The sequence below is a fragment of the Odontesthes bonariensis genome, chromosome 3, assembly GCF_027942865.1.
Source record: "Odontesthes bonariensis isolate fOdoBon6 chromosome 3, fOdoBon6.hap1, whole genome shotgun sequence".
Lineage (NCBI taxonomy): Eukaryota > Metazoa > Chordata > Actinopteri > Atheriniformes > Atherinopsidae > Odontesthes > Odontesthes bonariensis.
The window spans coordinates 20963517-20978437 of record NC_134508.1 but is presented as its reverse complement, the minus strand read 5'-3'; the positions used below and the strand labels follow the sequence as shown (position 1 = coordinate 20978437).

General features: G+C 40.5%; 1 protein-coding gene and 1 long non-coding RNA gene across 2 annotated transcripts; both read right to left on the bottom strand.

The window, feature by feature from the left end:
• Positions 1-145: 145 nt before the first annotated feature.
• Positions 146-1682, bottom strand: LOC142377799 (uncharacterized). Its single transcript, XR_012769552.1, has 4 exons — positions 1624-1682; positions 1498-1524; positions 1070-1092; positions 146-478 (listed from the first exon to the last, which is right to left on the bottom strand). It is a non-coding gene; the product is annotated as an uncharacterized LOC142377799 (long non-coding RNA).
• A 3241-nt stretch (positions 1683-4923) lies between these two features.
• pa2g4a (proliferation-associated 2G4, a) lies at positions 4924-12494 on the bottom strand. The gene is made up of 13 exons (XM_075460928.1): positions 12293-12494; positions 11075-11203; positions 10696-10801; positions 9828-9897; positions 9655-9747; positions 9269-9332; positions 9083-9161; positions 7281-7359; positions 7025-7158; positions 6817-6911; positions 6602-6729; positions 6438-6491; positions 4924-6097 (listed from the first exon to the last, which is right to left on the bottom strand). The coding sequence occupies exons 1-13, from the start codon at positions 12372-12374 to the stop codon at positions 6035-6037; spliced, it is 1176 nt and encodes a 391-aa protein (XP_075317043.1). The 5' UTR covers positions 12375-12494; the 3' UTR covers positions 4924-6034.
• Positions 12495-14921: the final 2427 nt, after the last annotated feature.

Below are 14921 nucleotides of genomic sequence, written 5' to 3'. Positions count from 1 at the left end.
GCTTTAAAAATTGCAGAAGGATATCTGGGATGAAACTGCCTCCATTACGAAAGATGGTCCACTATTAAAGGATGCAGTGATACAAGTAAATTTAGAGAATAATCCTCGAACAGTTAACGAGTCTAACAAAAGGCTGAATCATATGGAAATTTAACAGTGTTACTTTATTGTTCAATACACCACGTGACAGTTTTAGGTAAACAAGATGTAAAATGGTCCATGAACAAAGCAGCTGCAGTTCTGATGACATTTCAGTCCAGCATCTTTGCCATCCTCCAGTCAGACATCCACAGCTGGACTTGGGGTTGCCATGATGGTTTGAAGTCAGGATTTGGGCCCATTTAGCAGATTGAAGTGCCATGAGGTCCATCTCAGCTTCATGCGTCAGTCATCTGGAGAGGCTCAGATGGGATCACAGCTTTCAGGGATGAGGGCTTACTTTGACCTCTGCCTCATCTTTCGCCTTTTACGCTTCAGCCTGTTAGAAACACACAAGTGGCTCAATACCCGTGTAAGTTGGACATATGCACACTTCACAGATAGTTTCATAAGCCCCTCTGATATAAGCTGACAATTTAGGAATTTGTTTGGCCATTAACTGAGACCTGTTCTAAGAAATACAAAAATCAATAACTGCGCATGCAGTGTACGGTGGAGCTGTAAACCTGCACCTTCACTCAGTGCAGGGCTTCAAACGGCCTTACATAGAAAACGCTGCTGCAGTGAACATGTGCTGATCAATTCACAAAACCAATGAGAACCATCAACTAAAATCGGTACCTCTCAATTTCCAACCATGGTAATTTTCTACGATCTTGCATCGTGGGCAGTTATAGATACCCCACCCAATATAAACCAAAATCTTTTAGAGAAAAATAGTCCTGTTAGTCTCCAATGAGTTAGACATAGCAAAGCTGCCCATCTAGTCCACCTTTTTTATTTTTATTAACCTTTACTCTAGAGAATTACTTCAAATGAAACATCCATCTTCTACAGCTCAACAAATCCAGCCTCAAATAAATGATGATTGTGTGAAACAAGCTTGAGTGGATCAAGAGTAATTGCTTACCTGCGCATACGCTTCTTCCTCCACTAAAAACACAAAAGGGACACTGATTAATACACACTCAGAGCATCTGGAGTAAGCTGTGTTTACACTCCTAATAAGTATTGCAAGGCATGCTTGCTGTGTCGCAGATACACGAGGGTTCAAGGCGCTTCACATCAAAACAGCCCTCTGCTGCTGCTGCTGCTACTGATAATAGAGCAATAGAGCGGGCCTCCTGGTCTGCTGCTTCAAACATTATGGCATTAAGTTAGCGTTAAAATTCATAGATATATATGAACAACTGGAATGACAGCGAGAGAAAAAAAACCTTGTAAGCTACCAGGCGTCACTATGCAGCGCAGGTGGTGTTAGCTAACAGCTAGCAGCACTGAGTGTGTCAGGAAGAAGAAACAAACGGCTAAAATACAGAGTCAGCTACGTTGTCTTACCTTCGCTCTCATCGTGTGGGGAGGTTTCTGTGAAAATGAGATAAAGATGTGGTCATTAACAGCGGATGAAAATAAATAATCAACGATTGCTTTGGATTGTGTTCGCAGTGAATTCGGGTTCCATACCTCAAAGCGAGAAGAGCAACGGAAAGAGGATGTGACGAACAAAGCGCGCCGTATTTATTAAGTATCTGACGTCATGTTTAAGCGCCAAGCACCAACCGCCTTTTGGCTACATGGGAAATGTAGTCGCAGTCGTCAAGTTCAGTTATGGTTGCTCCAAGTCAGCGTAAGTTTTGCTATTTACTGTGTTTAATGTAGTTTCTATTTCTACAAGGCGACAGTTGATATCGATTATCTGTAATCGGACCGATTTAAGGACTTGTTCAGAGTGATAGGTTTTTCACATTTCTATTGCACTAGGGTCTGGGTTAGGGTAATAATTAAATTCACTTTAAAATAATTAAAAACCTTTATTAACCTATAACAGCCTTTCACTTCTTAGACCCAGTAACTGTGATTCTGATCTTCAGGCACTTTAGCTGATATAGTGGGAGAGCCTATGTATTTTCGTGGGATTTCAATGTTAATTTTTGGAGACTAGTTGAAATGTGTTCTAGGGTCATTGAACTTTGAGAAAAAATATGTCTCCATTTTTTTTCCCCCGTTTCTTACCTTTTTCCACCTGATTTTGATATTTTACTGCAATTGACGCCTTAAATATGGCTTGTATTACTATTTTAATTAAAATAGTTAGCATATAATGTTTTTCTTCATGCATAATTGTTTTATAATTATTTTAAATATTTTTTCTTTTTTCTTTTTTTTTTTTTTTTCTTTTTTATTATTTTTTTTCTTTTTTTCTTTTTTGTAATTTTTATTTTGTAACATACAAGCTAAATAAATACTTAACACAGGGAAATTAACATCCAAACTTTCTGTTTAATAGTTGTTTTAAACAGTTTCAACAATATGAAACAAAATATATACAATATATACATCTCTGGAATGGTTCATGGTTCATGTGCTGCTGTCTACAATGACACTTTCAGATTTGCAATCAAATTAAACAGAAGTATCTCCATCCTCCTCCTCATCATCAATTCCCACCATATCTCCCTGGCTCATATTTCCACAAACCTCTTCATCTGCTCCGCACAGGCACATCTCTGAGCAGTTGATACCCTGAGACCTGCAAGAACAGTGTGACATGCATTTGGTCTTCTTGCAGCCACATTTAATTAATTGCGTAATGGTGGCTGGGGCATGGGGAACACGAGATGTTATTGGTACCAGTTAGCCTCCCTCTTCTTCCCATCCATTATCCGTTGGTGATGGTAACTTCGGATGAGCTACATGGTCTTGATCCCAGATTATTGCCTGGAAATGTGCACGGGCAATGGCTTCATGTAATGCCCCTCGTGTGGGGGGCAGCTTTTGAGCTTCCAGCTGTCGTTTGGTGAATAACGTCCACCCGAGTTCACTGACATCTGTCAGGGTAGTGCCAGGCTCATACAGCTGGCAAACAAATTCTTCGATGCTCTTTTCCATATCAGGAGTTATTTTTTCTTTAGCTCCAAGACCAGCAAATGCAGACCACACATCTGGGGAACACCTGTTTAATGCTTTCCAACATGTCAGCTTTCCCTTACCAGCAAATCGGCCTGTCTGGTCAGCTCCTGAAAAAGCATGGAAGCCTGCCAAGGCTGCGGTCCTTTCCTTACCAAGTGCATTAACCACCGGTTCCAGAGAGATAATCCATTTTTTATTACCCACACCAGTGATGAAGTAGGTGTCTTTGCATAGCTGATGGTACCGTCGAATTGCAAGAACAAACACATCGGTGTCAGGGGACTCTATATAGAGTTTTGTTGCACCTCTTTTAACAGCATCCAGACCATGAAGAATTACTCTTGCGTCAGCCTCTTCTTGCGAGCTGTGAAGATGTTGCACATTCACACAATTTGAGAGAACATCTTGCCTTGATGTGACAATGAAAACCTGTGGTTTTCCCATAAAGTGTTGAAGAGCTTTCCTGGCAAGGTAGACAGTCAGCTCATCTTTGGTACTGATGCTTGATAGGAACTGTTTTGCAGACACTTTCCCCATTGGTGTGCTGTCCTGTACATGGTAAGCAGTTGGCTGCTTTCCACCTTGGCGTCTCTCTCGTGTGGCCTCCTTTAGTGAAGAAGGAAGATCATAGCGATCAAACACTACATGGATCTCATCATTCTCTGGCTTACATGCTCTTTGGTCGTGAATCTTAGCACGCTGCAGATGCTGACTGTTACAGGTTGATTTGTAACAGTTCCTGTGCCATAGAGCGTTATTCTGCTGCAGATCACTTGCACTGTATGGTTGTAGCTGTTTGCTTGTCTGTGGGTAATCGTCATCTCCATATTTTCCTCTCTCATGGACAAAAGACAGAAATTTGGAATATGTTTCCAGTGAGGGCTGATGTACCAGTCCAGATATATCTGCTTTCTGACACTGGATACATAGCTGAAAATAGACTTCTGATCTTGCTTCAGAGAATATCTTGCTTGCCATCTCGAAACATGCAATGCATCAAACTGAAGGTCACTAACCCTTTATATATCATATACTGTACCTCGAAACAAGAAAAAATACTAATGAAATGAATCTAAGCAAGTTAAATGCTAAACATGAAAACTTGAGAAAATGAATGCAATTTCGCCAAAAAAGAATAATCAGTCAATTATTTTTTTTGAAACCACGTGACCATCCACAGCAAAACAAACCAGTCTTGTCGGTCAATTATGACTGGAACACTGGTAATGGTAGACTAAACATGAAACATAAATGTGTATAATGTCAGATAAAAAGTTATTTTATTGCAGACAGGTTGGAAATAATAGATCCCGAGTTTGCTTAGCTGGCAAGTAAAAGGATGCTAACATAATGTAAAGTTGGGGTGATCACTATATTTGGCCCTTGATTTTTTGTGCTCTCTGTTTCCAGAGCCAAGAATCTTCAATTTTAAGCTCTCCTGACAAACATTAGCCCTCTTTTTGAACAAAATGTTTAAATACTCGGGGGCCAAGCAGCGAAATTATACAGAGAATATATGTTTATATATCTCACCTTTTAAAGGCACTAAAAGCCAAAAGAAAAAATGGAGACATGTTTTTTTCATTCCTTAGACCCTATAGAATGAAGATATAAATGTCTCCAAAAATTAACATCCAAATCCAACGAGCACCCAAATCAGATACATAGGCTCCCACACTAATAATCAAAAACCTCAGAAAGTTTTAAAGGGCACAAGGCTATATTTTTGTCTCTGATGTCCAATTCACTTGATTTAAACAAGTCTTACCCAAAGGATCATGTGACAACTCTTCAGTGTGAAGTGATGCGAGTGAAGACGCAGTAAGTTTGCCAAAAAAGGACAGAAAACAAGAGTATGAAAACTTTTTTTTTTATTTGATGTAAAGTTCCACAGCCCAGTGGCTGCGCTAAAAAGCAGGACGTTGCTTTCCCCAACATACTCAGTTGTGGACAACGATGTGACCCAACAGTAACGGACATGAAATGATTTTACTGGTCCAACTGATCTGAAAACTTCCCCCAGAAATGACATGTTCCCAAAACCTTGTCAGTTTTAGTTTTCATGCTTCACAAGACTAATGATGTAGCAAATTAAGTCACAGGTGTCACTGATAGAAAAGTGTAAGCCCCCCCCAAAAAAAGTGGAACATACAATATAGATTTCAGTCTTTATCATAAAGGGGAATGGCAGTAAAATGTGGCAGTTTGTTCCCTAAAGTCAAGCTGATGACACGTTTGACTCAAGTACTTATAAATATTTATTCTTTTCCTTGTGTTATTGCTTCAAAATGTTAAATTAACCCTTTACTGCATGATACGGGTAAGGAAAATAAGTTGATTAAGTTCAGTTTAACGATACACTGCAATGATAAAATCATCTTTTGGAATCCACGGTGGTACAAGACGTACCTTAGACATCTGGTTGACAATGCACAAGTTTAAATGGCTTGTAGAGACTGTCAAAAGGAAACAATACGCCCTAACTCACAACCCACTAAAGCAAAAGGAGAATCCATCACACTCCCATCACAGGGTGTGAAACAATTTAGGCCGACTCGCTCCCATCAATGCCTGGTGTTAGCTTCAATTTTACTTAAAGAAAGAATCAAAAACAGCAACAAAATAAACATTAAAAGGATCAATGAAGTGTTTGTCACACAGTTACCACAGGGGCAACAAACATCTAAACCTCCTGACACATTTCCATTATTTCTTGGTCAAATTAGGGAAGAAAAAGGCAAAGGAACCTCCGATGGTACTTTTCCATTAATGCAGTAAAGGGTTAAGCATCCATGTAGGATTGCCATATTTTGAAGTGATGCTGGTGGGACTTTTGTGAATTCCTCTGTTTAATTTAGTCAAACCAACTCTGTGAAATATCTAATGGGCAGAGAGCTTAGGGAAACATGTCATATTTTCCCCTCATTCTTCTCTTTGGGGTCTTGCATTTGTGGAAAGGCAGTTTTTATTCAGCGGCTTCTGTGTCCTCCGTCGGCTGTCCAGTCGCGTTTTCTGCCGTCTTTGAGGCCTGAAGAAGGACGTGTAACGGGAAAAAATAAAATAAAATCAGTAAGCAAGAGTAAAACAAAGCAGCTGTTCACTGTAACATTAAAGACGGGTAAGTTAATGGCAGCGCAGTGTCAGGCCACGTTTTTTTTCTTTTTTCGAACTTTATTGCCAATACAGTATAGGCAATACCAACAAACACACCACACAAAAACAAACAAATAATAATAATAACAATATTGTACATAAAACACACATATAGAAATAAAAGAAAAGAAAAAAAAACGGGCCCCGTTTTAATCATGGTATACAGATGAGTCAACGAGGCTGGGCATCACACGTACATAAAATGAATATATTACCTTCTTTTTCTTCTTTTTCTGCGTCTTACGGCTCGCGGAGCTCTGTAGTAAAGTCTGGAGGAGAGAGGAGATGTTTTGTTATGAAGCAAAAACAATGTTTTACGTCTCGCATTTCTCTTTGTGGCCAAGAAGCTCCAGTTTAAGAAGTTAATTCATTCCCTCACCCTAAGCTCTGCATCCTGAACCTCATGCTCTGACTTGTAGAGCTCCGGATCAAAAGGTCCGTTGGTGATTCTGTGAGGACCATTGGCCATCAGCAGCACTGTGAACTTAAACTGAGCTACACACTCCCCTGAGAGGAAAAGACAGAAAAGAGTTGAATAGGACTATTCAATTACGAAATACATAAACGTGTTTAATGGGAGGGTTCGACACTCACCCTCTTTTTCATGAAGCACACTGAAGGGTTGTAGCAACTCATGTTTGGCACATTCTACCACACCAAGACGAGCCTTGGCCTCATCCTCGAAAGCCCTGATGGAAAAAATGATGTCGGAACACTGAGCGACAGCCTAATAGTATTCAACTTGACGTCAATCCATTTAAAGACATTTTCAGCAGGCCGGTTGGGCTACATGTGTTCCAACCTCAGAGTGAAGGGCATGGCATCAAAGCGTCGTTCCACCTCGCTGAAAAAGGTACGAGAGGTTTTCATCTTCAAACCATACTGTTTGCTCGGGTCCCTCTTATATATTGTGGTCCTCAGACCTGAATCTCTGGCCTAAAAGTAAAAATCACAGACACTAAGCATTCATTTCCAAAGTCGATTTCCGCGTTGACAGTTAAACTGCTTTGAAAGCATCATATCTGTAAAGGTGAGGAACAAACCAAAGAGACACTGACCTTCCCTTCTCCGGTGCTAATCAGAACATCCACAGCATATACTTCATGTACCTCGAACTCTGCCTTTTCGTGGTCCTTCCTGGGGGAGGAGTGAGGAAATAACGATAACAGAAAAAAACTCATATATAAATACAAATATGGCATCAAATATCCGACACTTTCATGAGTTTTGAGATTTTATTTTCAGTTAACCAAATCCAGACAAAAAATATCAATTTATAAAGCATTGTTTTGCACGCTGGTGCAGGAGACATTTTCTGGTGTCTTGAATACTGTCACTCTCAGAGAGCCACTCATTAAAGGGGAACTCCGGGGCATTTGAAGCGCATTCCCATTGCTAGAGGTTGTCAAATACTGATAGTAGGACACAGACCGGTGCAAATCTGCGCTCCTTGTGAAGCGATAGCGCTGTTCGCTCAGCCTGTCATGCTAACCAAATACGTGGTGGCTAAGGGGCAAGCGCTAAACCTTCCACGTAAAACAACAACTTGCACACTGCAGAAACGTCACACCACTTTATAAACCATCCTACAATAAAGTCACAAGCCTTACCATCAAAACCATATGCATGGTTCTCACATTACTGGCATGGGGACGATACAAAACAACTTTATAAACAGCATGTAACTCACCGGCTGGTTGTAGGCTCGCGCATGTGAAAGCCCAAAAGAGTCGATGGACGATACTCCCATATACAAAACAATTATCTTCTCTAGAAAAACTGCGTTCAAGTATTTAAAACATTACAACAATACATGCCCAGTAATATTGTTGTAATGTTTTAAATACTTGAACGCAGTTTTTCTAGAGAAGATAATTGTTTTGTATATGGGAGTATCGTCCATCGACTCTTTTGGGCTTTCACATGTACGCGCCTACCGACAAGAGGTAAGTGACATGCTGTTTATAAAGTTGTTTTGTAACGTCCCCATGCCAGTAATGTGAGAACCATGCATATGGTTTTGATGGTAAGGCTTGTGACTTTATTGTCGGATGGTTTATAAAGTTGTGTGATGTTTCTGCAGTGTGCAAGTTGCTGTTTTACGTGGAAGGGTTAGCGCTTGCCCCTTAGCCACCACGTATTTGGCTAGCATGACAGGCTGCGCAAACAGCACAATCGCCGCACAGGGAGCGCCGATTTGCATCAGTCTGTGTCCTACTGTCAGTATTTGACAACCTCTAGCAATGGGATTGCGCTTCAAATGCCCCGGAGTTCCCCTTTAAGTACGAGGTCCATCAACGCTGAAAGGTACAGCGATGCGGGAGGGTGCAAACGATTACGTGCTCACTGCTCTGGTGAACAAGTGAGGGTGGCCAGTTCTCAGATGAAAATATCTTAAAACCCTGGCAACTCCCAGCAGTTTGAATTTAAATCTTGATTTCTATGATTTGGATGTATTTAAAGCAAAGATAGAAATGCGTCTAATCGTACTTAAAAAAAAAAAAAAAAAAAGCCTGTAAGTACTTCAGTGAAAACAAGACATCTAAACTCAGATTCCACAGTTTAAAAAAAATCATGTCAAATTATATTCTGTACCACACAATCTGTACATAAAGAAACAGTGATTTTTTTATTTATTTCATTTCAATGAAATCGGGAAAAAGAGTGAGCATAATATTTTAAGTGTCCTGAACGTCGTTAACTTTTATTCTTACTGAGTTTTTCCAAACACAAAGTTCGACTGCCCTCAGCCTCAAAAACCTATTCAGTGCATTACATAGGAAAAAGCCCACTGGTGGGAAACTCAGTTCTGTGACTTCCTCTTGAGTAATAATAATAAAAAAATTTAAAAAAGGGGTACCTTTGCTGGTCTGTGGGGTTCTGGATGATGGTCTTTTCTCCATCTATGACATGCTGCTTTAACTGATGAGACAGCATACCTTTGAAAGAAAGCCAGACGGAATAAATCAAGTTGTACAAAGGTTATGAATATGCAGCAGTCATCGTCTTCCTGTGACAAACACGCACATCATTAACAGACACCCACCTTCAATAGGTGAGCATTTGAACGACTGCGCGATCTTGTTCCAGGCTTCTGTCACTTGAGTGTTCTGAGGGTACAAAATATATATTTTTATACCCGCTTTCCATTATAAACATTTTCCTTTTTTTTTAATCTATTCATTTTGTGTCTATTATGAAACCGCTGATGATTGGGTGATTTATTTCTGTGGATGCAGAGGAGGAAACACCTGAAGTCCAGGTCTTTTAGAGAGAATCAAATGTGAGCAAAAGCTTCATAAATGTAACGCGCACAGTCTGAGGGTAAATCTTGAGAAGAATGTCAATATCCATCTAAATAATTTCATGACCAGCACCAGCCATTGCAGAGAATTCATTCCTCAAGGTGACAAATAAAGCCACGTGATGTACCTGGTTCCCAGGTTTCACGAGGCGGAGAGCTGCTTCCGCACACAGATGGGCAGCTTTGATGACGTCAGCTTTTCTGCCTGTGATGGGGTTCTCCTGCAGAAATAAAGTACAGTTGTTCCATACTTGGACATAAGGATGCAAGACTTTTTCTCCTTTTAAATACAGGCTCTCACCTTACTGGCTCCAACGATAAAGCTGTGAGCAACATTGGCAATGAAGCCGTCAACATGAACCCCGAGATCTCTGCACAAAGGAGGAAGAAACGGGACAAGGGAAAATGGTGAAATAATACAGCAAAGGAAACTGATCTCGACTCAAGCTTTAAGTGGTAACCAGCTGCCATGATAATGAATAGAAATGCAGGACACAATCTAATCATGGGACAAGGAGACTTTCAAAGACTTAACAGTGTTTAGACTGAAACAAAACATTTCAATTTGCTATGTCTATCAAATTACCGATATATTTGAGGCTGAATTTATTTTGTGGCAGCTGGAACACAGCTAATGACTCAATCCAAGGCAGAGGCGCTACAGACTGCAATAAAGTGAACAGACATGCCAGCCAGGGTGTTAGGAAGCGTGTTACATGGGAAAACATAGACACCACGTTTTTAACTTGTTTGACCACATCACCACGAACACTACATGTTTAAAACACCAACAGAAGTACACACAAAACAGAAGACACGGCAGAGGACAAAGACACCAGTGGCAATACAACAACTAAGATGACTTCTTTGTCAAAGCACAACACCACATTAGAGAAATGTGATATGGGATTTAGCAGATGGATGGGAATCGAGGCTGAAATCCAACAATCGTTTCAAAAACACCAATTCTGGGGACCTTACTTGTCGTTTGCCACACAAGACAGACAGGAAGACAAGGCCTTACTAATGAAGCAAACAATCATCTGCAAAGAGAAAGGCCCCACAAAGAAGCCAGACTCTCACACAGAAAGAAGACAGGACAACACACTGGGAGACTCAAGACACAAGGGGAAGGACGGGTTGACATTAATGCAGAGCATGATGCCTACATTTTGACCAGATCCCCATCTTTAAGTGTGTAGTCAGGGTCACTCTTCAGGGGAGAGAAGTGGCAAACACAGTTATTGACTGAGACGCTGGTAGGAAAGGCAATGCCTAGAAGAGGGAGAAGAGAACCACCAGGTCTTCATTTGGAAATCATCCACAAATTTAGCAAGAAAGCTATTCAAGGACGGAGGAAGAGCTACATTTACTGTCATTCTCACTTCTGTCATGTTTACCGCTTTTAAAACAGTTGATCGAGCTATAAGGCACAATGTGGGAAACATCAACACTAGCAACAGTTTTTACAAAAGCTTCAACTCCCCCAGATGGGTCTACCCCAGCTCGTTCAGAGACAACTGACACACTTTTCTATCTTCGCCTCACCTTTCTTCATCTCCTTCTCCTTCTTGAAGACCTTTCCAGTCTCAGCCATGATATACATGTCACCTTTCTCACACAGGCTGAGGACTGAAACCCCGGGCTTTGCTGCTTCCACGACCAGACGAAGAGCCTCTAGGATTAGACAAATGGTACATGGTTAAAATAAGGGTGATGGATGAGAGCAATGCGCTAGATTATCTGCAGAGGTGCTACAGGGACCTATGTTTTGCTGCGACAGTTTGCACAGTTTACCCGAGCGTCTGTGCAGCCGTTTGATAAGAGCACATTTTATTTTCATTTAAACAGTCTCTGTGTCAATGGCTAGAGAAAAGTCTTGTACATGTGTTACCGCACATCAATCATCCAAATGCTCATTATCCTCTACAGCAATACAACATAAATTTGTCGAAGATTGTGCTGGCATATTTAAACTGTAGTTCACTTCTGGATTTTATATGATTTATGTATGGAAACATCAAGTCTAATCCATAAAAAGTTTCTCAAATTATTTTTTTCCTTTAGTTTAAAATGACTCAGTGGGTGAGATATATCATTGTATTATTAAAGAATTCAATTTCTATTTCCCAATCCCAATTTCCAAAGATGTAGTAATTGTTTATTACGTGTGTGATAATTAATAGCTACTTTATAATACATTCTGGAGAGGCTGGAGGGAATAAAAGTTGCAGTTGAAAATAGCGAGCTGGTGGGTCGATAAATGGGCAGAAGTGACAAAAGTCATACACGACCATGCAAGCTGCTGAAATAACTGCACACCAGTGTTTGGCCCAGAAAAAGTTTAAGCAGAAACTAAATAAGCGTTCATTCTGGCCTCGTGTCTGTGGTTGGCTTTCTTATCTTTCAGCTCGTTAGCCTTTTGCTGAACACTTTAGGCTGACAACAAGGCAGCAAACTGAGCTAGCTATTTAGTTAGCATCCCACGGTAGTTGAACAGCTCCCACCAACAAAGCCTCACGTCAACGTTAAGCAGCAGAAGCAGAAGCAGCAGAGACGCTAGCATTAGCAAAGTTAGTCAGCTAAAACTCAAGAAGCTGCACCTGTTAGCTAGCAGGATTAGATAGCATGTGTGTAACTCGAATGTTAAACCACATGGCTGCTGCAGCTGCTGCTGTGGCGGAGATTGACGTTAGCTGGTTGCACGACGGGCCGAAACGATCTTACCATCCAGTCACAGACAGATATTCATTTACATCAACTTACGGTTAGCGATGTCACCCCCCATCTTATATTTGGTGACCACCAGATCCTCGGCTATAGTCTGCTCTTGCTCCTCGTCAGACATCTTGGAAATTAAGTTTCAGTCGCTCCTTGGTCCGGCGTAGCGTAGCGACGACTCCCGGCAACTCAGCACAGCTCTGACCGCTGCTGCTACACGGGCCTCGTGCGGCCCTCCCACCTCACCGTGACGCGGGGATACGTCACATTGGCCGAAGCCCGCCAAAATGCTTAGTTGCTCTCCAAAATGTGGAGCGAGTATGGAAGTTTTTCTGTGCCATCAGTTTGAATACGAATTTCTAATATTGAATTTTTACAAAATCAAAATCAGACTTTGAATTTGAAAAACCAACAGTGTAAAAAAAAAATCAAATTCTAAAAACAAAAATCAGTGTAAAAGAATTCAACATCTAAAAAAAAATTCAACATCTAAAAATTCAGTGGAAAAAGAACCAGACTCAACATCCAGGTAAACAGGGAGAAGCAATCGATCCCTGTCTCAATTCATCCAACGGCAGCCAATCAAGTTGGACAGATCAGCGATGTCCACCAACGCTTGTGATGGTGCTTCGGTGAGTGAGTTTACTTTATTTGCCATTTGTGTTAGTAAAATTGAGTAATAGATATTACTAATATCTATTGAGCTGATATTAGCTTGATTGGCTCGAGGTGTTCCAGTTCTGTCGGCTTAGGGTTACATCCTGTGTTTTTGAAGATGATGTGGTCCCCTAGACTGGAGGTGTAGAACAGATGTGATCATAATTAGAACGTAGTTCATAATGATTCCCATCAGTAAAAGTGTGACTACCCAATGAGTTTCTGCCTTCGGTGGAGTAGTTTGGTTTCTTGGGATCGTGGGATAAAACGGAGCAGGATGACATTATATTGCTTTGTTGTGGTAAGCAACAAGCAAAAGCAGAGCTGATTGTTGACGCTGTTGGTTAACATTTGATTTACATTTCAATGGTTAGAAGCTATGCTGACTAAAATAACAAGATCACAAAAACAAGTGGATATAGTTGCCTTCACCTAACTACCATTAGAGATAGGTTGAGATGCTCTGTCATTCAAAAGAAACTTTTAATCATGTTCAATCGTGTCCACCAATTCAAAAGGAGGTAGTTCAGATGATATCAGGTATCTGATCAGTATGCTGTACAGATGTTTCCCAGGAGAGGCGTTTAGGACACATCTCATCAAGAGAAGGCCTCAGGACAGATCCGGGACTCACTAGAGAGATACGTCGCTCAATTTGCTTGGGAACGCTTTGGCCAATCAGTTCTTCTGTTGGACCAGTCCAGTTCATTCGTATGATAAGCTATCAAATAAACCAAGTCAAAATCACAGAGATGGTTCAATTTTGAGGCTTGATACAGAAGAAAAACATCTATTTACAATGTGCAGTCACTACTGTAGGTGTTTTTAACCTATGTCTCGATTTATCTGGCTTTATATTAGTCTCTTAACATCTCAATTGCATCTGGAACAGAATGGAAATAGTTTATATTCTATAATGTAAGAATATTTGGCCAAAATGTCTAAAATTATTATCACATTGTCCTTTCACTAACTTCTCCAAGATCTTTCAAGGGATTGAGGCTAAGTACACATGAACACATGTACTTCTAAAAGCAGTTTTTATTATTTGTATTGCATTTGTATTCATGTCCAAACCACCTTTATTGACAGTCCAAAGACATTCACTGTGAAACATCAGCCTCTCTGACATGCCGAATAACTCAGTCTGCAACTGTTCAACAACTTTTCCCTTGATATAGAAATGTAAAAATGCTCACTGCAGCCACCATACTTAAGTTATTCAAGCAAGTGAAGGTCTGATTAATCGTGTAAGGTAAAAAAATTATGTCTATGTTCTTCAAAGGAGTCCAAACTACCTGCACATTTACGTGAAAGCATGTAAAAAAAATGCTGTATACAAGGTTAGCACCTGCCTTATTGTCCCTCTCATGTCAACAAAGGGGAATTCTGTGCACAGTCTGATGTTGCGAGCTGAAATTCCCAGTTTTCCAGTCAACCCATACAAGCTGTTGTGGAAGTAAATGAAAATCGTCATCCTGGAGGGTGTTTTCCACGCTAAAATCTGCAGTTGTCAAGATATATGTGTGTGTACAGGGCCTGAGTGCTGAGCAAACATTCAGACTAATACCCCATCGGCCTACAAGATGTGACATGTGCCTGAAAACTCCAGACAAACCAAAGACATAGATTTTTTAATAATTTCACCACAACAATACAACCTGTGTGAAGTTGGCACCCCATATGTTGAAAATATGAATAAAAGCATTTTGGTTCGTTTGTGCACCGTTTGTGCAGGATTGTGCAGGCAAAATCAGCGTTTGTGCACAAACCGTCTTGAAGATATTTAACTTTTAAGAGGTTGGTGACCGTAGGTCACTCAGCACCCCATTAACATCCAAATGACTCGAAAATGGTTGGAATCGTTTGTGCATCGTTTGTGCACGTTTGTGCAGGCAAAATTAATGTTTGTGCACAAACAGTTTTTTTTATAATTTAACTTTTAAATTTTTGAAAGTAGGTCACTCAGCACCCCATCAACATGTCTTGGCGATCCTCATGTAAATGGGAAGAATAT

Excerpts from the sequence above, each read along its gene's own strand:
- pa2g4a (XM_075460928.1), bottom strand. The coding sequence starts at position 12,374 with ATGTCTGACGAGGAGCAAGAGCAGACTATAGCCGAGGATCTGGTGGTC. Across the intron at positions 9,898-10,695 it reads GATGGGGATCTGGTCAAAAT|AGATCTCGGGGTTCATGTTG; the intron begins GTAGGCATCATG and ends TCCTTTGTGCAG. Across the intron at positions 6,098-6,437 it reads AGAAAAAGAAGAAAAAGAAG|GCCTCAAAGACGGCAGAAAA; the intron begins GTAATATATTCA and ends GTCCTTCTTCAG.